Consider the following 22,591-nt stretch of genomic DNA (forward strand, 5'->3'; position numbering starts at 1 on the left):
TGTTAAGAAGACCACTCTTGCTCTCTGCCTCTACAGTTTTGCTTGCATCATAAATCACATGACCATAAATGTACGGGTTGGCTTCCGTATTCTGTTTTCCTATTTTTACTAATTCCACAATACTAATTAGTGATTCTTTATAATAGTTCTTGATACTCAATAGTTTTAAGTACTCTAGTTTTATTATTATCATCATTATGGATCACCTTGGACATTCTTGGCTCTTTGCATTGAGATTTTGTTAAGTCTATAAATAAACCTGGGGGATAACAGACAACTTTACTATAGGGAGTCATCAGATCTATGAACATATCCATTGACTTTCATTTCTTCTAATAACGTTTTGTAGATTCAGTGCAGAAGTGTTTCTTCTTTTGGTTAGATTGATGCTCTTGTAAGAGATATTTTTTTTATTTGTTCATTACTGATTTGTATATTTTGACCTTTTGTGTTTATGTATTTGAACCTATATATGTTTATGTATATCCATCAACCTTGCTAAACTCACTTATGAGGTCAAAATTTGTTTCTTTGGATTTTCTTGCAGTAAAATTTTATGTAAATTTATGCCAGGATAAAAGGGCATCTAGGAAAATGTATTGACATTATTTACAAAGAGAGAGCTTTAGAATTATAAAACTGGTGATATGATGGGGAATCTGCCTGGAACTCTCTCTTTTGGAAGGCAGTTTTAGAAATTATAATAAACTGATGGCTCATTTTTTTACATTGTCTTCCCTTCTTATGAAACAATGAGCATTCATTGAGGTGATGCTGTGGTGTAAATGTTTGTGTCCCCAAAATTTTGTTGAAAACCTAACCTCTAAGATGACAGCAGTAAGAAGCAGGGCCTTTGTGATTAGATCATGGGGGCAGAGCCCTCATGAATAGGATTAGTCCCCTTACAAAAGAGAGAGCTGCCTTGTGTGTCCTCTGAAGATACAACTATAAGACACCATCTCTGAACCACAGAGTAGGTCCTTGCCAGACACCAAATTTGATAGCTTCTGGAAGTTGGACTTCCTAGTCTCTAAAACTATGAGAGACAATTTATATTATTCATAAGCCATCCGGTTTTGATGTGTTGTTAATAGCAGCCCAAATGGACTAAACAGGTGACATGTGTGAAAATGCAAATTTGCAATCTTATTTAAAGCAGTGATACATAAAGGCTTTTTTATAATATAGAGGAAGACAGATTAGTCATGTTCATTCATTCGCTAACTCACCATTGTTTGATTACCTGTTATGTGCCAGATACTGTTCCTGGTAATCGTGGTATAGCAACATGAAAGAATAATTAAAAAGTAAATAAAAAGACTGCTGGTATGTCACTTGGTGATAAGTGATGAGAAACAGAAGAGGAATGACAAGGAATTTCCCTGAAGCTGGGGTTAGGATTTAAATAGGGTTGTCACTCTTGGCCTCATAGAAAAGATGTTACTATTAATGGAGTGAGAAATGAAACTATTTGGGGAAAGAGCTTTCCATACCGATGAGAGGTCTACAGAGACCCTTATGGCTGACAGCAGAGTAAACAACAGAGGAGAGATAAAGGAAATGAGATAACTGGGAAAGGCAGGGGAGTGTGACAAGGATTAGTTACATTGTATAGGCTGTTGTAAGGACTTTGGATTTCATTGTACATAAAATGAAGGTGTTTTGAAAAGGTGTTTTTTTGAGGAGATGGGGTTATGTGTTTATTTATGTGTTTATTTTTTGGTTTTGTGATGCTGGGGACTGAACCTAGCATGCTGTGCTCTACCACTGAGCCACATCCCCAGTTTTGTGTATGTATATGTGTAAATTGTGTTTAGGGGAGAAGTCTGGGTTGCAGATACCAAGCTTGGGAGGGAGCCTTAGATTTACAAAATAATTTTTTCCAAGAACTTTATTTTTTTTTTTTAATTAGGAGTTGAACCCAGGAGTGCTTACAACTGAGCTACATCCCTAGTCCTTTTAATTATGTTTGTCTTGCTTATTTTGAGAGAGGGTCTTGCTAAATTGCTGAGGCTGGCCTGGAATTTGCTGTCCTCCTACTTCAGCCTCTCAAATTGCTGGGATTATAGGCGGGCACATGACTACAACTGTACCAAAGTGATCTATACCAAAGACAGTATAGGACTGACTATTGAGATCTGATAATATGTAGAGTATCAAGTGTTTCCAGAGATATTTAAAAACAAAGTAATTATGATGAGTGATGATTATGATTAGAAAAAAGGCCTTAAGGACTTCTTCAGTGATAATGTTTTTTGCTCTTGGTACTAGTTACATGGGTGTGTTCACTTATGAAAATACATCAAATTGCATTCTTAAGGTTTATGTACTTTTCTATATATATTTTGTAATTTACTATGTGCTTCTGTATGTTATAATTCACTTAAAAGATCAAACAAGGACTACATAAAAGATAGTACAAAGTTGTATACGCTGTTTTGAATAGCTAGTGGTAACTACTTTTAGAACACAAAGTTTGAGTACATAAAGTTTTCATTGAAAGCATTACTTAAACAAGTAGAAAGGTAGAAAGAATGCTTTCTAGAAAAGAAAACACAAAGGTTTATGTCTTTCTAAAAGAATAGCAGTATTCAGGAGTCAGAGTAAGGAATAGCTTAGTTAAGGGACAGGGCAGTAGTTTCTAAAATAGGAAAATAAAGTCATGTGGATTTGTAGACATGAAGTTGACTTTTATCATTCATTAGTTATTCATACTAACTGAATTGGGACTGGGGATATGGCTCAGTAATAATAGTGCTTGCCTAGGGTATTTGGGAGGCCCTAGTACTGCAAAGGGGAAAAAAATCAAATTAATTTATCTTTTTTTTTTTTTGTCTTAATGAGTAAAAATAATGTTTCTTTTGTATCTCCATTGTGACTAGCTTAGGTCAGGACTTTTTGCAGACTTTAAAAGGGTATCTATTTAGGGATTTTTATTTTCTACTCTTATATTTTAGGAAGATAATTATTTCAAAGCAAAAGATGTATCCTTAACTCTTGCTACTTTTTCCATTTAAAATCTGAAAATACAGTCTGTATGGGAGGGGAGGAAATCAAATAGTAAAAACAGTCTGCAGTCCTTAAATAAGGACTTATCTCTAGAGGAGAACTGGCTAGTCGATGTATGATGTGAATCACACTTGTGACTCACATTTGTAATTTTAGATTTTCTAGTAACTGAGTTAAAGAAAACACTTAAAAGAAACAGGTAAAATTATTTTAATAAGATATTTGATTCAATTTAATATGTCCCAAAATATTATCACCTCAATATGTAATCAATATAAAAGAATTTCAATAAAGATGTTTACATCTTTTTTCCCACTAAGTCTTTGAAATCAGGTGAGTATTTGCACTCAGAGTACATGCCAGTTTGGACTAGTCACATTTCAAATACTGAGTACACATGTGACTAAAGCATAACTCTAGAGAATTATTGCATAACAGATTTCAATAAAAGAATTACTCTTATTAAGAGTTCACTCATTCAACAAATACCTAAGTACTTATTTGTTACCTTAATACAGCCTATAGCACCAAAAACTACTAGATGTTTCTCTGTAATTTTCTTACATACCTATTTATAATAAATTATAAAATTATACTTTTTTAAAAAATAGAATCTATATTTTTCTTGTTATATTCTTTTAAAAAATATGTTGACTTGATTTAATTATGTTTTTCTATGCAATATCCTAGATCATTGTGCATAATTGTTATTATGTGCAATTTTGTAAACCTTTGATATGAGTTTTTAAGATTTCAAGCTTTTATTTCAGCCTTGAAAATTAAAGCAATATAGAACTTATTTGAATAATTAGCTATATAGATTATTGGGTTTAGAAATTAAATTAATTCAGAACACTTCTTTTTAAGCATTATTGATTATCAATTTTAGAATGCGTATGTTGGCATAAAACATTTTAGAGGCTGGTGAGTTCATTGTTATTACTGTGCACAGAGGAAGCCTTTGTCTCAAGTTTATCATCTTGATTTTCTTAAGGAAAAACTTTGGCTTTGGTGTCTCCATTGATGATTATTATGTATTTTTGGCTATCTAAATGGTTTCTCATATTTTTTGGATAATAATGGTTACAGTTTGTTTTCTCAAGTTCAAGTTTTTAATATATTAGGTTTGAATACTTTTACTTTTTTTTATCTAATTCTTTCTAACTTTCTGTAGGTGTATAAAATACTTGTAAAGAAAACCCCAGAAGAGAGTTGGGTAGTTTTCAGAAGATACACTGACTTCTCTAGGCTTAATGACAAAGTAAGTACTTTAATAAATCCCAACCTGCCTTTTCAATGGAGTTATCTGTTCCTTGCACTTCTATTATATTTTTATGTTTTTTCCTTGTTAATTATGTGATTCAAATCTTTACTAATTAATAAGAAAATTGTTTCATTTTACTATAATAGCCTTAAATTCTATCTGTAATATATAAAAGTATTTATATAATCATGTAAGTTTGACACAGATCTATATAATAAGATCACAACTTATAAAATCATTACTATAAGAGTAAACCAAAAAAATATTTTAACATATTGCATTAGTGCTATTCCTGTCTCCTGTTATTATAAACCTTGTTACTTAAAATCACACTTATTTATTATTTAGTAATTTAGGTGGGTTCAGCTTGATTTGCTTTTTAGTTTTAAGCAAACTCAAAATCAAGCTTTTGACTGGGCTAGGCTCATATCTAGAGTCCCTGGGGAAGACTCAGCTTCCAGTTTTATTGAAATTGTGGGCAGAATTTAGTTTCTTGAAGATATTGGATTAAAGTCCCTGTTTCCTTGCTGGCTGACAGCCAAAGGTAATTCTTACCTCATAGAGACTACTTTCCATTCCTTGTGTGTCTTCAAAGCCAGCAACAGTAACTCAAGTCCTTATGATTTGAATCTCTCCAACTTTCTCTTCTGCCACAAGCCAGAAAAGACACTGTGTAAGTCTCAAGTTATGAAATTAAACTCAACCAGATAATCTGCCTATCTTAAGGTCAACTGATTAGTAACCTTAATTACAGCTGCAAAACACCTTTAGCTCTATAACATAACAAAATCACAAGAGCAATACCAGAGGCAAAGGTCATAAAGCCATCTAGAATTCTGCGTACTACACATATGAAACAGGATAATAATGAATCTTGATATATTAAGAACCCTTAAAAATAAAAAGTGAGCCCAAAAGAAAAAATATAAAAATGATATGAACAAGGTAATTCATAGAAGAAATGTGAGTGACCAATAAATTCTGAAAAATTTACAACTACTTCAAGAAAAGAAAAATACAAAACTATTTCCCCTATCAAATTGAAAGACATTTAAATGGTATCATTCAGCATTGAAAATGCAAATCTTCCTAAAGGACTCCATTAACTTTTGCATAATTTTGATGCAGTAATCAGATTTCTAGGAATCCTATGTAACCAGTCATGAATATGGGAAAGGCTTAGTTCTAAGTATATACAATATGCTAATATACTTAGCATATTATTTATGGTGATTTTGTTTGTGTGTTGTTTGTTTTTGATAACTAAAACTTAGAACCATCCTAAATTTCTCACAGTGAGGAATTAAGTAAATTGAAGTTAGTATGTAATAAAGAGCAGAGCTATCCACAAAGCTTGAAGGAAACCAGATGGGGTAGGTGGTGGGGTAATTGATATTTTGGAAGCCAAGAAAAAAAATCATTTTTTTACAAGAAGCAAGTGATTTATGATGCTTTTAAGAGGCCAAATAAGATAACCTTAGAACATCTGGAAATCATTCCCCAATTTTGACTGGTATGTAGTAGAGGAAGCTCTATTGGTCTTATTCTCTCTCATTTTCCATCCTCTCTTTACTCTTTTCAAGAACTACTCAAAACTTCAAAAGTTAATATATTCTTATAATGCTTTGTGCTGAGAATGTCGATTTATATGAGTTAGCAACTGCCTACTAGAAAGTTTCTGCTGCTGTGAAAACCTCAGTTTAAATGAAAAAGTAAAATATAGAATGCTAAACTATTTTATCTTTTATTAATTGTGCTTAGGATGCCCTTTTTTAGTACAGATTCAACATCTCTACTCTGAAAATCCAAATTGCAAAATGTTCCAAAAATTCTAAACTTTTACTGATATGACACTACAAGTAAAAAAATTCCACACCTGACTTCATGTGGCAGGTCACAATCAAAGTGCAAAGTGCACTAAAAATATTATATAAAATTATCTTTAGGCTATATTTATGTAAGATATAAATACATATTTATATATGTATGTGAGACATAAATGAATTTTGTATTTATACATATAATTTCATATTTATACAAGATATCTCGTTGTATATATGCAAGTATTCCAAAATATGAAAAAGTCTGAAGTCTGAACTACTTTTGGTCACAAACATTTTGATGTTTAACCTATGTGACAGAATATTTAAAGTTTATTTCTAATGTATTTCTACCATTTATCTGAATTTTCTTATTCCTGAGCTTCATATATTATGCAAATGAATTAAGATCCTATAATTCTGTGCTTCTATTGCTTCTTTAATAACTAAATAAAAAGAAGATAAAAGCAGTTCATCAGTTATCAGATGCTTAAATGGAATTCTTAGGGTTCTTACAAAATTGTTACTTTTGTCACTCAAACTAATTTGAAACATTTTCAGCTCAGAGCTATTTAATCCTTTATAACATTATTTTTCTTTTCGGGACTCAACTATTATTTAGTGTTTACTTCTCTTTCTTTAAATTTTTTTATTGGTTGTTCACAACATTACAAAGCTCTTGACATATCATATTTCATACATTAGATTGAAGTGGGTTACGAACTCCCAATTTTTACCCCAAATGCAGATTGCAGAATCACGTCGGTTTCACATAAACATTTTTACATAATGCCCTATTAGTAATTGTTGTATTCTACTACTTTTCCTATCCCCTACTATCCCCCCTCCCCTTCCCTCACATTTTCTCTGTCTACTCCATCTACTGTAATTCATTTCTCTCCTTGTTTATTTTCGCATTCCCCTCACAACCTCTTATGTGTAATTTTGTATAGCAATGAGGGTCTCCCTTTATTTCCATGCAATTTCCCTTTTCTCTCCCTTTCCCTCCCATCTCATCTCTCTGTTTAATGTTAATCTTTTCTTCCTGCTCTTCCTCCCTGCTCTGTTCATAGTTGCTCTCATTATATCAAAGAAGACATTTGGTATTTGTTTTTTAGGGAATGGCTAGCATCACTAAGCATAATCTGCTCTAGTGACATCCATTTCCCTGCAAATTCCATGATTTTGTCATTTTTAAGTGCTGCGTAATATTCCATGGTGTATAAATGCCACATTTTTTTTATCCATTCACCTATTGAAGGGCATCTGGGTTGGTTCCACAGTCTAGCTATTGTGAATTGTGCTGCTATGAACATCGATGTGGCAGTATCACTGTAGCATGCTCTTTTAAGGTCTTCAGGGAATAGTCCAAGAAGGGCAGTAGCAGGGTCAAATGGTGGTTCCATTCCCAGCTTTCCCAGGAATCTCCATACTGCTTTCCAAGTTGGTCTCACCAATTTGCAGTCCCACCAGCAATGTACAAGTGTACCCTTTTCTCCACATCCTCGCCAGCACTTGTTGTTGTTTGACTTCATAGTGGCTGCCAATCTTACTGGAGTGAGATGGTATCTTAGGGTGGTTTTGATTTGCATTTCTCTGACTGCTAGAGATGGTGAGCATTTTTTCATGTACTTGTTGATTGATTGTATATCCTCCTCTGAGAAGTGTCTGTTCAGGTGCTTGGCCCATTTGTTGATTGGGTTATTTCTTATTTATTGTCTAATTTTTTGAGTTCTTTGTATACTCTGGATATTAGGGCTCTATCTGAAGTGTGAGGAGTCAAAATTTGTTCCCAGGATGTAGGCTCCCTATTTACCTCTCTTATTGTTTCTCTTGCTGTGAAAAAACTTTTTAGTTTAAGTAAGTCCCATTTGTTGATTCTTGTTATTAACTCTTATGCTATGGGTGTCCTATTAAGGAATTTGGAGCCCGACCCCACAATATGTAGATCAGAGCCAACTTTTTCTTCTATCAGATGCCGTGTCTCTGATTTGATATCAAGCTCCTTGATCCATTTGAGTTAAGTTTTGTGCATGGCGAGAGAAAGGGATTCAGTTTCATTTTGTTGCATATGGATTTTCAGTTTTCCCAACACCATTTGTTGAAGATGCTATCCTTCCTCCATTGCATGCTTTTAGCCCCTTTATCAAATATAAGATAGTTGTAACTTTGTGGATTAGTTTCTGTGTCCTCTATTCTATACCATTGGTCCACCCACCTGTTTTGGTACCAGTACCATGCTGTTTTTGTCACTATTGCTCTGTAATATAGTTTGAAATCTGGTATCGCTATACCGCCTGATTCACACTTCCTGCTTAGAATTGCATTTGCTATTCTGGGTCTTTTATTTTTCCATATGAATTTCATGATTGCTTTATCTATTTCTAAAAGAAATGCAGTTGGGATTTTGATTGGCATTGCATTAAACCTATAGAGAACTTTTGGTAATATCGCCATTTTGATAATGTTAGTTCTGCCTATCCATGAACATGGTATATTTTTCCATCTTCTAAGATCTTCTTCTACTTCTCTCTTTAGGTTTCTATAGTTTTCATTGTATAAATCTTTCACCTCTTTTGTTAGGTTGATTCCCAAGTATTTTATTTTTTTTGAGGATGTTGTGAATGGAGTGTTTTTCCTCATTTCCGTTTCAGAAGTTTTGTTGCTGATATACAGAAATGCCTTTGATTTATGCATGTTGATTTCATATCTTGCCACTTTGCTGAATTCATTTATTAGTTCTAGTAGTTTCTTTGTAGACCCTTTTGGGTCTTCTAGGTATAGAATCACATCATCCGCAAATAGTGATAATTTAAGTTCTTCTTTTCCTATTTTTATGCCTTTAAATTCTTTCGTCTGTCTAATTGCTCTGGCCAGTGTTTTGAGAACTATGTTGAACAGAAGTGGTGAGAGAGGGCATCCCTGTCTTGTTCTAGATTTTAGAGGGAATGCCTTCAATTTTTCTCCATTCAGAATGATGCTAGCCTGAGGCTTAGCATAGATTGCTTTTACAATGTTGAGGTATGTTCCTGTTATCCCTAGTTTCTCTAGAGTTTTGAACATAAAGGGATGCTGTACTTTGTGGAATGCTTTTTCTGCATCTATCGAGATGATCATATGGTTCTTATTTTTAAGTCTATTGATATGTTGAATAACATTTATTGATTTCCGTATATTGAACCAGCCTTGCATCCCAGGGATGAATCCTACTTGATCATGGTGCACAATTTTTTTGATATGTTTTTTAATCCGATTTGCCAGAATTTTATTGAGGATTTTTGCATCTAGGTTCATTAGAGATATTGGTCTGTAGTTTTCTTTCTTTGAGGTGTCTTTGTCTGGTTTCAGAATCAGGGTAATGTTGGCCTCATAGAATGAATTTGGAAGAGCTCCCTCTTTTTCTATTTCCTGAAATAACTTGAAAAGTATTGGTATTGTTTCTTCTTTAAAGGTTTTGTAGAACTCCGCTGTATACCCATCCGGTCCTGGGCTTTTCTTGGTTGGTTGTCTTTTGATTGCTTCTTCAATTTCATCCATTGATATTGGTCTGTTCAAATTGTGTGTATCATCCTGACTCAGTCTGGGCAAATCATATGACTTAAGAAATTTATCGATGTCTTCACTATTTTCTATTTTATTGGAATATAGGTTTTCAAAATAATTTCTAATTGTCTTCTCTATTTCTGTAGCATCTGTTGTGATATTGCCTTTTTCATCCCATATGTTAGTAATTTGAGTTCTCTCTCTTCTTTGTTAGCATGGCTAAAGGTCTGTCGATCTTATTTATTTTTTCGAAGAACCAACTTTTAGTTTTGTTAATTTTTTCAGTACTTTCTTTTGTTTCAATTTCATTGATTTCTGCTCTGATTTTAATTATTTCTTGCCTTCTGCTACATTTGCTGTTGTTTTGCTCTTCCTTTTCTAGGGCTTTGAGATGAAGTGTGAGCTCATTTATTTGTTGGTTTTTTCTTTTTTTGAGGAATGACCTCCAGGCGATGAATTTCCTTCTTAAAACTGCTTTCATTGTGTCCCATAGATTCCGATATGTTGTGTCTGTATTTTCATTTATCTCTAAGAATTTTTTTATCTCCTCCTTTATGTCTTCTGTAACCCATTGATCATTCAGTAACATATTGATCATTTTCCATGTGATGTAGGATTTTTCCTTCCTTCTTTTTTCATTGATTTCCAGTTTCATTCCATTATGATCAGATAAAATGCATGGTATTATCTCCACCCCTTTATATTTACTGAGGGTTGCCCTATCGCATAATATATGGTCTATTTTTGAGAAGGATCCATGTGCTGCTGAGAAAAAAGTATATCCATTTGATGATGGTTGATATATTCTATATATGTCAGTTAAGTCTAGGTTATTGATTGTGGTATTGAGTTCTATAGTTTCTTTATTCAACTTTTGTTTGGAGAATCTGTCCAATGGTGAGAGAGGTGTGTTGAAGTCACCCATAATTATTGTGTTGTGGTCTATTTGATTCTTGAACTTGAGGAGAGTTTGTTTTATGAATGTTGCAGCACCATTATTTGGTGCATAAATATTGATAATTGTTATGTCTTGTTGGTGAATGGTTCCTTTTAACAGTATTAATGTCCTTCCTTATCCCTTTTGATTAACTTAGTCTTGAAGTCGATTTTATTCGATATGAGGATGGCCACCCTGCTTGCTTGCGAGGACCGTGTGCATGGTATATTTTTTCCCATCCTTTCACCTTCAGCCTGTGTATGTCTTTTCCAATCAGATGTGTCTCCTGGAGGCAGCATATTGTTGGATTTGTTTTTTTAATCTATGATACCAGCCTATGTCGCTTTATTGGAGAGTTTAAGCCATTAACATTTAGAGTTACTATTGATATATGGTTTGTACTTCCAGCCATGTTTGATTATTTATCCTTTTTTAAAAAAAAATTTAGTTTGTTTCTCCATGATTATCTTTCCCCTCGCCCTCTGTCTTTACTGAGGCACTTCCCACTGATGGTTTTGGTTATTGTTTTTCATTTCTTCCTCCTGTAGTGTTTTGCTCAAAATGCTTTGCAATGCTGGTTTTCTGGCTGCAAATTCTTTTAACTTCTGTTTATCATGAAAGATTTTTATTTCATTGTCATACCTGAAGCTTAATTTTGCTGGATACAGAATTCTTGGTTGGCATCCATTGTCTTTCAGTGTGTGAAATACATTGTTCCATGACCTTCTTGCTTTCAGCGTCTGTGATGAAAAATCTGTTGTTAACCTTATTGGTTTACCCCTGAATGTAATCTGCCTCCTTTCTTTTGTAGCTTTTAATATTTTCTCTTTGTTCTGTATATTGGATATCTTCATAACAATGTGTCTTGGCGTTGGTCTACTGTGATTTTGTGTGCTCGGTGTCCTGTATGCATCTTCAATTTGTATATCTGTTTCCTTTTTTATTTCTGGAAAGTTTTCTGTAATTATTTCATTCTGCAGGTTACTTATTCCCTTGGTTTGAATCTCTGTACCTTCTTCTATCCCGATGACTCGTAAGTTTGGTTTTTTTATGTTATCCCATAACTCTTGGATGTTTTTCTCGTGATTTTTTTACCAGCCTTTCTGAGTTAGCTAGACTCTTTTCAAGATGATATATTTTGTCTTTATTATCTGACGTTCTGGCTTCTACTTGCTCCACTCTGTTAGTGATACTCTCAATTGAGTTTTTAATTTGGTTTATCGTTTCCTTCATTTCTAGAATTATTGTTTGATTATTTTTTATAATCTCTATCTCCTGATGAAGATGCTTAACTTCTTCTTTTATCTGTTTATGTAATTCATTCTCAATGTGTTCTTTTGCTGCTTGAATTTGCTGGCTCGTATCCTCTTTAAGGTTCCATTCCATCTGTCTAAGGTGTTCCTTGAGTTCTTTATATGACCATTTTTCTGATGACTCTAGGTCCTCCTGAATATTTAGGCTGTCCTGCATTGTTTGTACTCCTTTTCTTCCTTGCTTTTTCAAGCTGCTCATGTTACTTCTTGTTCTGTTTGACTGCTGAGTTACTGTTTACTCCTATAAATTTATTTGATGCTTAGGAGGAAAGGTATTAGAAGGGAAGGGAAGAAGTCACTAAAGAGAATGAGAGTAAGCAGGTAGAATTCAAGGAAGGGGGAGTAAGAAAATTTAAAAGAAATGAAAAGACAAAAGAAGAAAAAAATAGAAAAGAAAAAATTTTTAAAATAATAATAAAAAAATTAAAATTAAAATTAGAAGAAAAAAATTTGAAAAAATTTTTAAAAATTTCAAAAACAACAAGAAAGAAAAATGAAAATGAAAAGAAAAAAAAACCCAAATCAAAAAAAAGAAAAAAAAATAATAAATGCAGTCTTAGAGTTTGATTAACTTCTCTTTCAGTAGGTGGTGCTGTGCCCACCGGGCCAAGCTTATCCTGTCAATATGCGGGAACCAATCAATGTGCAGCAGCTCCTCCTCCCAGACTGGGCGAGTCTCCAATCCTGAGTTCCTAGGGCCTCCTCTTGTGTCTAGTCACTTCCCCACTTTTCCTCTAGCCAGGCCCCTCTCACCAGTGCCGCTCACCACAATACTGGCTACACGCCAGGTCTGCTGCTCCCGGGAGCCCTGTTTTCATGAACGACTGGGCACACTCTCCCTGTTTGCCATTCCCTCAGACCCTAAGTTTGTAGAGCTTGGGGCTGAGAATCCTCAGCGAATTTTACTTGCCCTCCAGTAGCCACGCCCCTGGTAGCTGGTGCAAGAGACCTCAGGTGTCAGCATTGGTGGGAGCGGTAGCCGGGAGTTCCGCACAGCGGGTCCCGCGCCACTTCTGATTCCCTCGGTCTGGCTATCGCGCTCACGGGAGAGCTGGGAGGGGCCCTTACGGGAGAACTGGGAGGGGCCCTTAAAGTTTCCCCGATGTGTGGAGAGAGAAGGCTAGGGGGTTACACACCTGTCGCCGCTGGTTTCAATGAAGTTATCTCCTCCGCCGCAGTCTGGTGACATCAGTTCTCTGCCATGGTGGTATCTCTTGCAAATGGCGACAGTTCGTTTCCCTTTGCCGGGTGACCAATGCAATGTGTGGGTCCTTACTGTCTCTCCCAAGCCCCGTTTCAAACCTGTGGCCACTACCTATGAAGGCTCGGTTGGCATTTACCTCTGTAGGATCAGAAGGGCTGACCAGTTGTTTCAGCCGGATGGACTAGTGCTGAGTCACAGCAGTTTGTCTGCGAGACACAGGCAAACGGGAGCTTGAATTCAGCCGATCCGGGCTCAGTGTGTGTTCTGAGAGGCCCAGACTATTCGCCCCAGATGCATGTCAGCTCAGCATTGCCTAGTGATCCTGAGCAAACAGAATTTAGAATGTTTACGACTCCCTGTGCCCGCACAGCTGAAGAGGTCAGAAACTTGATCTCTCCATGCCCACCGCCATGTTGCTACTTCTCTTTCTCTCTCTAGATTGACCTGTTTTGCTCAAAGGCTTGTCTTAGGGAAGCTGAGATTTAGGTAACTTAAACCATTAATAAATGTCTGTATCAGTCTTAGTAGCAACCCTTATCCTCTGAGGATACATTCCAGGACTCCAGCAGATGCCTGATACTACAGATAGTACCAAACCCTATAAATATTGTTTTTCCTATTATAGACATAGCTATGATAAAGTTTTATAAATAAAGCATGGTAAAAACTTAAGAAAAACTAATATAAAATAGCACAATTATGATTGTATACTATAATAAAGTTACATGCGTATGATCTCTTTCTCTCAAAATATCTTACTGTATTATACTCACTCTTCTGATGATTATGTGAGATGGTATTATGCTGACATGAGATGAAAATAAAATGAAGTAAATGAGATAGACATGGTCAGGTAGCATTAATCCACGATATGAGAGTTTCTTAAAAGTATTGTAATACCACAACAGTTGATACCATGAGGACTAACAAATGACTTAACAGGCAGGCAGGTGGCCTATAAAGGATGGATATGTTGGACAAAGAGTAGATTCGCACCTCGATGGAGCAGGATGGTACAAGATTTCATCATGCTACTCAGAATAGCACATAATGTATATAATCTCATCTTGACTTTTCTCTCTTAAAATTTATAAATTTATATTTCTGGAATTTCCCATTTAATATTTTTGGATCACAGTTGACTGTGGGGAATTGAAACCACAAAAGGAAAACTGCAGATAGGGGAGGACTATTATAGATACCAGAAAGACCACTATCCATCACCTACTTTCATTGGCAGGATTCAAAAATGCCAGTCTTTTATAAGATCAATCATTAAATGTTTATGAAACGAGTAGTTTGAGCTCAGCATTGTCCTAGAAATATTAGATAACATAGAAACTGTATAAATATGCCCCTGACTTTAAGGAGCCTACATTTCTCGTTTATAGTTGTGAAGAAAAAAAGTAGCTAATTGAAGTTATGAAAATTTTTGAGCATAATTCAAATAACACTGGTTAGAAAGAAAAATTTCCTATAGAAAATTGAGAGGGCTCTTTTATTTTCCTTTCTGCTTATTTCTTTATTTTTTAATTTCCTGAGTTATAGTCTTGCTTAGCTTCTCTGCTAAGTAAGTCAGAAGGCAAATTCCCAAACAAGTTCTAATGTGTATCTTTACCTGAATTGAGGTGACCAGGCAGGGTTATAGAGTAGGCTGGTGATTAATTGGTTACAGACATATAGCCATGAGAAGTGGGTGTTTCAGAACTCGGTATTTTTTTACTTACAAATCACAGCAGCATGTCAAAGCTGAACACTTCTGTATGTAAAATGAGTATTTTCAGCCCAGTCCACAGAGCAAAGTGAGGGAAGGAACAAAACCATCTTCAGTTCATTGTTAAAATGAACCAAGTTTATATAGAATATCAGGGCCAGACTTGGATATTACCCACATGTAACTAAACATACTTGTATAAATATAAAATGTTATATTTTACATTTTTACTTAACGTTTTATCCTGTGTGGACTTTTTCCCTTTGATAGTTGTAATATTTAGCTTTAAATATAAAAATGTGAATGTTTATAGATTTATTTCATCCATTTATTGAACACATAGTATTGACTACTTTTTTTATAGCAGGCATGATGGTGGACATTGAGGATGCAGCTATATTAATTACAGTGTAGTAATGGTTCTGAATCTTAATGACACTTTGGACTTCCTGGGAAAGCTTTTTAAAATCATGGTGCCCAGGTCACACTCCAGCTGTCAGAAGCAGAACACAATCATTCATACTTTTTTAAAATTCCATGAAAGATTCCAGTGTGGAGGCAACATTTACTAAGAGAATCCCAAATTAAATAAGTATTATTTACATGTGATAAATACCATTAAAAAAACATATTAATGACTTGACAGTGTGTGGCAGAATGTCTTTCCAAAAAAAATGGCCACAGCAATGTCCTCAGTTCATATGCTTTTCCAGAATCTTGCCAAGGTCTGTTAAGAAATATAATCTACTTCCCCCTTCATTTGAACCTGAATGAAACAATAGAAGACAGCAGAAATTATGCTCTGTGACTTTAAAGGTTGGATCATGTGAAGTATATAATTACATCTTGACTTTCTTTCTTGAGATGCTCCCCTTTGAAGCCTAACCTTCATGCTGTGAAAAAGTCTAGGCCATCCAAAGAGGCCATTGCTAGGCTTATGGCTGATAGCCCTAGCTAAGGTTTCAACCAACAACCAGTATCATACATGTGTATGACAATTCCAGCTTCCAGCTTTTAAATCTCCCAGGTGTGGCCCCAATTCATTGTAGAACAGAGATAAGTCATCCTCACTGTACCTTGTATGAATGAATTACAGGCACACTGATTCCATGAGTTTAATAAATAATTTTTTTTAACCACTAAGTTTTGAGATTATGTGCTACACAGTTAAAGTAACTTGAACAGTGTGTAAATCTTCCCTAAGGAAGTAAATTTTAAGCTAAATATTTAGAAAGATAGACCATAAACCAAAATATAAAAGTTAAAGCTATAAACTTTTAAGAAGAAGATCTTTGCAGCCTTGGAATGAGCAAAAATTTCCCATGATCTAAAAGCATAAGCCTTAAAGAAAAAATGAGGGAGAGTCAGGATGTATGTGGGTATGGTTTGTTTGTTTGTTTGTTTTTGTGGTAGGGATGCAACCCAGGACCTGAAACATGCTAGGTAAGCACTCTACCACTGAGCTACATCCCCAACCCTAAAAGGAAAAATAGACAAATTAGATAACATTAAAATGTAAAACATCAGCTCTGGTAAGACTGTCAAAATGAAAAATCAGGCCACAGTCTGAGGGAAAATATTTGTAATACAAGTACTTGTATGTGGATTATATATAAAGAACTCCAGGCACTTACTAAAAAGACAACCCAATATTTTAAAAGGGGGATGTGCTAGAAAGATTTTAATAGATAATTCACCAGGAAGATATATGCATATAAATAAGAAAATGAGAAGATATTCCACATTGCTATCAATAAAGAGGGGCAAATAAAGAAATGTAATAAAGAAATACCACATTGAAATACTGCACACCCACTGGAATGGCTGATATTAAACAGATGGACAGTGCCAAGTTCAAGCAAGAATGTAGACCAACTGGAACACATTTGTACACAGGACTGGTAAAAATCAAGAAGAGAAATAAGGCACAAAATACTTAGATGAATTTCATTATTTTAAGCTTTCTTCATGAATAATTTCATATAATGAACAAAATATACTTTCTAGAATTAATATAATTCAACTAAACATTGTATTTTCTCTTTCTCTTTCAGCTAAAAGAGATGTTTCCAGGCTTTCGATTAGCACTTCCACCAAAACGCTGGTTTAAAGATAACTACAATGTCGACTTTTTAGAAGATAGACAATTAGGATTACAAGCATTTCTTCAAAATTTAGTAGCTCACAAGGACATTGCTAACTGGTATGTAACAAATTAAAATAAGAAATTATGAAAGCATTTCAACAACTGACTTAAACTAAAGAATAAAAATAGGACCATACTTAGTTAAGCACATAATATAGAGAAGGAATATAATTACTTGTCTTCTAAAATACAGTTCTACATGGGATTTTCTTTCAATTAAGGATTTTATTAGGCATTTCATTTTTATTAAAGCTTTTGCAAAGTCAGTGAGGTAAAAAATTTAGTTTACTATATAATCACACCAAGCTACCCAACTATCAACTTAATTTTAATATTTAGCATTTTTGTGATCATTAAATAAAATTATATTAGTCAATTCTGAATATATTTGTAAGAAAATTTCTTACTGCTTTAATATCAGCTAGGTCGCTCATTTGGGGACTTCAGATAAATTAGAATTAAATTTTAGAAAAATGTAGAGAATATTTATAATAGCGTATCTTATATGTCTGTGACTCTCTAGCAGTTTTTCTCAGAAAGATGAAACTCTTTTTCTATCCTGTTTTCTCAGTTTGTCTTTATGTATATTGCCTTGTGTTGTACATAAGACACAAACCCTGTACATAAGAAACTTGCTTTTCAATGTGAGCTGCCTAAGCTTAATAGCTCTTTTTCCTTTTAATAATAAATTACAAGCCAGACCCCCTTCTCTCTGCTCCAGATATATATATGCAGCAATCTCTGTGACATCTTCCTCAGATTTCTCAAAATTTACCTCAAACCTAAAATAAACTTAAAAGCAGTCTCCAGACTGTTTTCCCCCAATTTTCAGCATCACCTACCAGATCTGCAGGATCTACTTATATCCCTTCCTTTATGTTTTAGGTCCCACTCAAACATGTCTACTTTTCTCCATTGATGCCATTAACACCCAATCCAAGCAAGTATTTTTGCCTTAATTACTGTAGAAATCTTCCCACTGGTCTTCCTCACCCCCTCTCAAAAATCTTTTATAATACAGTTATAAAACACTTCTGGTCCCTACCTACCTGTCTGTCTTTCCAACTTCAAATGTTATTATTCCTCCCCATTCCTCATTCTCTTTCTCTGTGCCATATTAATCATCTTTTTCTTTCTCCAAAATCACCTTACTCCTTTGTCCTTCAAATTTGCTATTCCATGGAAAGTCAATATTTCACACTACTATCCTACCTACCCCTGGCCTAAGTAACTCTAATACATCCTTCAGATTTCACCATAACCTTTATGACTTAAGGTAACTGGCCTTCCTGACTTACCTCTTACCCATCACCACCAAAGACTAGGTCATTTTCTCTCTTTTTTTCACTGCCTATACCAGCCCTTCTTCACTAGCTTGGGAGTCACCTCCTTGAGACACTCATTGTATGTAATGAGTTAACTAATTTCTCTTACGCTCCTGGGATATTACTAGCTATGTGCCAGTCTTAAAAATTGAGAAAATAATAACTTAAGTAGGGTTTAATTCTCTTCATGGAATACCAGTTGAAAGGCTGGTTTGTATATGACTCTCAAAAACTTTAGTTTCTAATTATATCTGTGATTATTTGGTTGTGTTTATCTTACCAAATTGTAAGATACGTAGCACCAGGTCATGTGACTATTTTATTCTCCAGTGTCTCACTTAGCACAGGGCTAACATGCCAGTTCTCAATAAGTAGTTTTCCAATGAGAGAACTGTTGATATTCACTATTATACTATTTATTAGAAAAATAATTGAAACAAGTATGGCATACTTAGCAGTTGTGTGATCTAGGTGGTGGGAACTAAATAATACCTATTTTTTATATATTTTGTAAATATTCTCAAAATAAAAAAAATATTTTTAATGCAGGCACACAATACAGTAATAAAAGTTAACAAGCATTAAAATCATAGAGTGTCTTTGAAAAAGAGATACTTTATACTGTACCATAAAAGAAAACTTTTACAAAGAAGTCAGTGCATCCTATCCCTTTTCTCCTTTATTCAGTAAACCTTTATATCTTTGTGCTGAAAATACTTATTCTATGAATGACTGTACTCTATTTTTACTAATCAAATTTTAAATGATATGAACCACATTAAGTAGCTCACTTATTGATTGCTTCATTTTTTAAGTAGCAAAAATGTATCTTTCTTAAATATTCAGATGCACTTTTTTAATGATTAAGAGTATAGTTCAATTATGTTAGACATTGATGGCAACATTAAAGATCATGATGTTTGTAAAACTGTGTACTTCAGAACATTGGTAGTGGTCATGTTGAATTCATAAATTAGCATTTCAGGAAAAGAAAGTTTTCTTGACCAAATCAGCTGGGGAAAGGTTTTATTTAATAAACTTAGTGTATTAAAGATTCTAAAAAGTCTCACATAAAAGAACCTAGTAGGCCTCCCATTTATTGGCTTACCTATTTTTGTCATATATCACCAGACATTTAGGAAATCTAATAAGAAAACTTAAATTTCTTATTATACTTATGCCTTGATTGTGGTAGTTTATCCACTTTCTTTCTTATGACTGATAGGTTGCATTTTTTTTTCTCATTATAAGAAGTTTCTTTTTAAAGTGATTTAGCACTGAAAAGAGGGAGGAGAAGAAGCATTCATCACCTGAGTGTTAAGCATTTGCTCTGTATCATGCCCAATATAAAATCAGAGAGGATATACTCATTGGTCTTAAAATTCATTTAGAAATATTAGGCTTCTTTTCAAACAGAAGGGAGTTTATGAATTGCTGCTTTTTATGATATGGAATATAAAATGGTAGAAACTCAGAGAAGGGAGAGATTACTGCTATTTGTGATTATCAAGCAATACCCATAGTAGGAGTAGAATTTGAGAGCCTAAAAGATTGGATTGAGATTATGGGTAGGAAGATAGATATGAGTCTGAAACAATCAACACATAGAACTAGAAATGACAGTGAGGGGTTAGGAGAAGGGCACCGTCAGCTCAAATAAGACAGAAAGGACTGTCATTTCAAGCTGTCCAATGTAAGCATGCCCTGCCTTTTTAAAAACTGAGTCCCTACTTACCTGAAGTATTTGAAGAGGGTAGATAACTCTCAGTGGTATTAAAGAGAGAATGATTAAATGGGATTCATTTGATTAGATGACAACTTAATCTCTTCCAGCTTAAAAAAATTAATAATTCTATATTTCATGAACAAGAAAACTTAACTACTTATACACTTCAGTCCAAATTACCTACTCACAAGAAGTTTTATTGTTTGTGTCTCTGAGTTGTTTTGGATATAAATATATTACCAAGAAAAATTGGGTAGATCTTAATTTTTTATAAAATGAAAGAAAAGTTTAGTTATATAATGCCATCTCATAAGAATCAACACATTATTGTTAAGGTTGGTTGAATGATTTTTGCCACAATATGTTAGTTTGGTAGAAAGAAAATTATAGACAATAATTAGACTATAACCTAATGAAATGGAACCTCAGAGACCTTATACAAAATTGTTTTCTGGGTTTAGTAGCAAAATAATTTAAGGCAGATTGCTTAATTGATTTTAATTAGTGTTTTCATTTGTAAAATAAGACATTTTGGCTAGGTGTGCTCTAAAAAAAGTCTCCTTTCAACTCCAGATTTCTTACATCCTATTCATTTTGTTGTGCTTCCTCATGAATATTTGTGTATCTTGAAATCAGAGCATCAGCAGCAGTCAGATTCTAATCTTTAATACTTAAGACTTAGATCTTTCACAAAAAGTAGGAGTTTCTCTTGAAAACTAAATTTATCTCCTGTTTGATAATTGTCTGTAATGCTTATACTACTGGATAGAGATTTGTTCCGATATTTTTTAATAGATTCATTTTAATGAATTTATTGTTTGGTGAATGCTTATTTTGTGCTGTACTGTTGATTTGGATATAATCTGTGCAGTCCAGGAACCTGTCATCTACCTCTAAGTGGAACAGATTTCTTGGTAAACTCAGAATACTAGTAGTACAGCATAAGTCTTATGAAGGTGCTTTGGTAGTACATACAAGAAGCAGAGAAAAGGGATTTAGCCAGCAAGGCTTTCTTGAATAGGTATTAGATAAGCTGAATCTTGAAGAGTAAGGATACCAGGTAGAGGGAGGAAGAATGGGCCAGGATGATAGACAGCATGGTAACAGCATGGAAGCATGGACAGCACTACAAAAGTGAGGATGTACTCTTGCTGATATGTCAAATCAGAAAGTTAAATATGAATGTAAGCAGGTGCTTTATGCCAACTCTAATAAGAGTTTGGCTTTGTTCCTTCTTACTAGAGTAGCTACCCTATCTGTTACCAATCATGATCCTTGATCCTTAATCTTCAAGGTTGTACTTCATATTTTTTTGCTATTTTCTTAAAACTGAAGACAAGTATTAACTGATAGAACATTTTCTATCTGAAATCCCTCTGTAATGTTTTTATGCAGTGACTTTTTGTGCCTAATTTGCTTTTGGCAGAATTGACATCTAGTATTTTTAGTACATTTTTTACTTATTTCTTAACTGAACTTTTAATGAGTTGTAGGCCTTAGTTTTGGGAGCTTCTTTATATTACAACCTTTGAGATAAAAAACACATGAAGCTGTTAACACTTCAAAAAGAATTATTTGAAGTGTAAACAGATACATATCTATGAAAGGAAAAAATAGATATAAAGTGAAATTCAGTAGATAGAGCTAGTTTATTAGGAGCATAATTTGAAAATACAGTGAAACTTTTTCAAAGAATACTTTTTAAAGAGAATCAAAGAGCTGTAGTAAAGATTTGCTCTAAAAATAAAAATGATGCTGAAGGATACCACCTGTGGTCTCCATTATCTTCAGGCAGTTTAAGTTAACAACTGGTCTTAGCTTTATTAAAATAGTTTTCCCAGATATACTATCCAGGTAATAAGAGGAATTCAGTGATATGATTCTTCCTTGCCTTTTTTTAAAAAATGTTTATCTTTTAGTTGTAGTTGGACACAATACTTTTATTTTATTTATTTTTATGTGGTGCTGAGGATCGAACCCAGGGCCTCGCACATGCTAGGTGAACACTCTACCACTAAGCCACAACCCCAACCCCTCTTCCTTGCCTTTTAATTCAAGATTGTTGGATTTCCCCTTAACCAGATAGGTTTCACTCTTATCATGGTATTTTTATCATCTATTCATTGTCATGATCAGATAGAAGAAGCAAGGATAGAATAGAACAGAAATTAGGGGGCTATATTCAACTTATCAGTGAACAGTTTTTAAAAAAGAGTAAGGTTCTTATAAAATGATTCCATTTAATCCATCAGTTATTTAATATAGATGTTTTGGTGTTTCTGTATTATTAGAATTCATTTGAGTTGTTTATAAATCATGTGCTAATACTGTATAGAAAATCACTAAGTAGACCCATGCCACTTGTAAACAACCAGTAGATATTATTGAATCTAAATAAAGTTCCCAAGTCAATGATTCTCAAGCAACAGTGACAGCTTCTCTCCTAAGAAAATAAGAGTGTATTGCAGTTTCAGTCTTTTCTCAGATTCTACTTTCCTCAGAGATTTTTGTTTGTTCTCTTCTTGGACAGGAATACTGTGAGGATGTTAACTTCTGAGTCCTGTTGAAGCAGAAGAAATACAGTGAACCA

General features: G+C 34.1%; 1 protein-coding gene across 1 annotated transcript in view; it reads left to right on the forward strand.

Moving 5' to 3' along the window:
- Positions 1 to 22,591, forward strand: part of Snx16 (sorting nexin 16) — a 37,445-nt gene that overhangs the window by 3,465 nt on the left and 11,389 nt on the right. The window contains exons 3-4 of the mRNA XM_005335998.4: positions 4,184 to 4,270; positions 16,859 to 17,007. Of these exons, the coding sequence (XP_005336055.2) occupies positions 4,184 to 4,270; positions 16,859 to 17,007 (236 nt within the window). The remainder of the gene's footprint in view (positions 1 to 4,183; positions 4,271 to 16,858; positions 17,008 to 22,591) is intronic.

This window comes from Ictidomys tridecemlineatus, chromosome 7 (assembly GCF_052094955.1).
Source record: "Ictidomys tridecemlineatus isolate mIctTri1 chromosome 7, mIctTri1.hap1, whole genome shotgun sequence".
NCBI lineage: Eukaryota > Metazoa > Chordata > Mammalia > Rodentia > Sciuridae > Ictidomys > Ictidomys tridecemlineatus.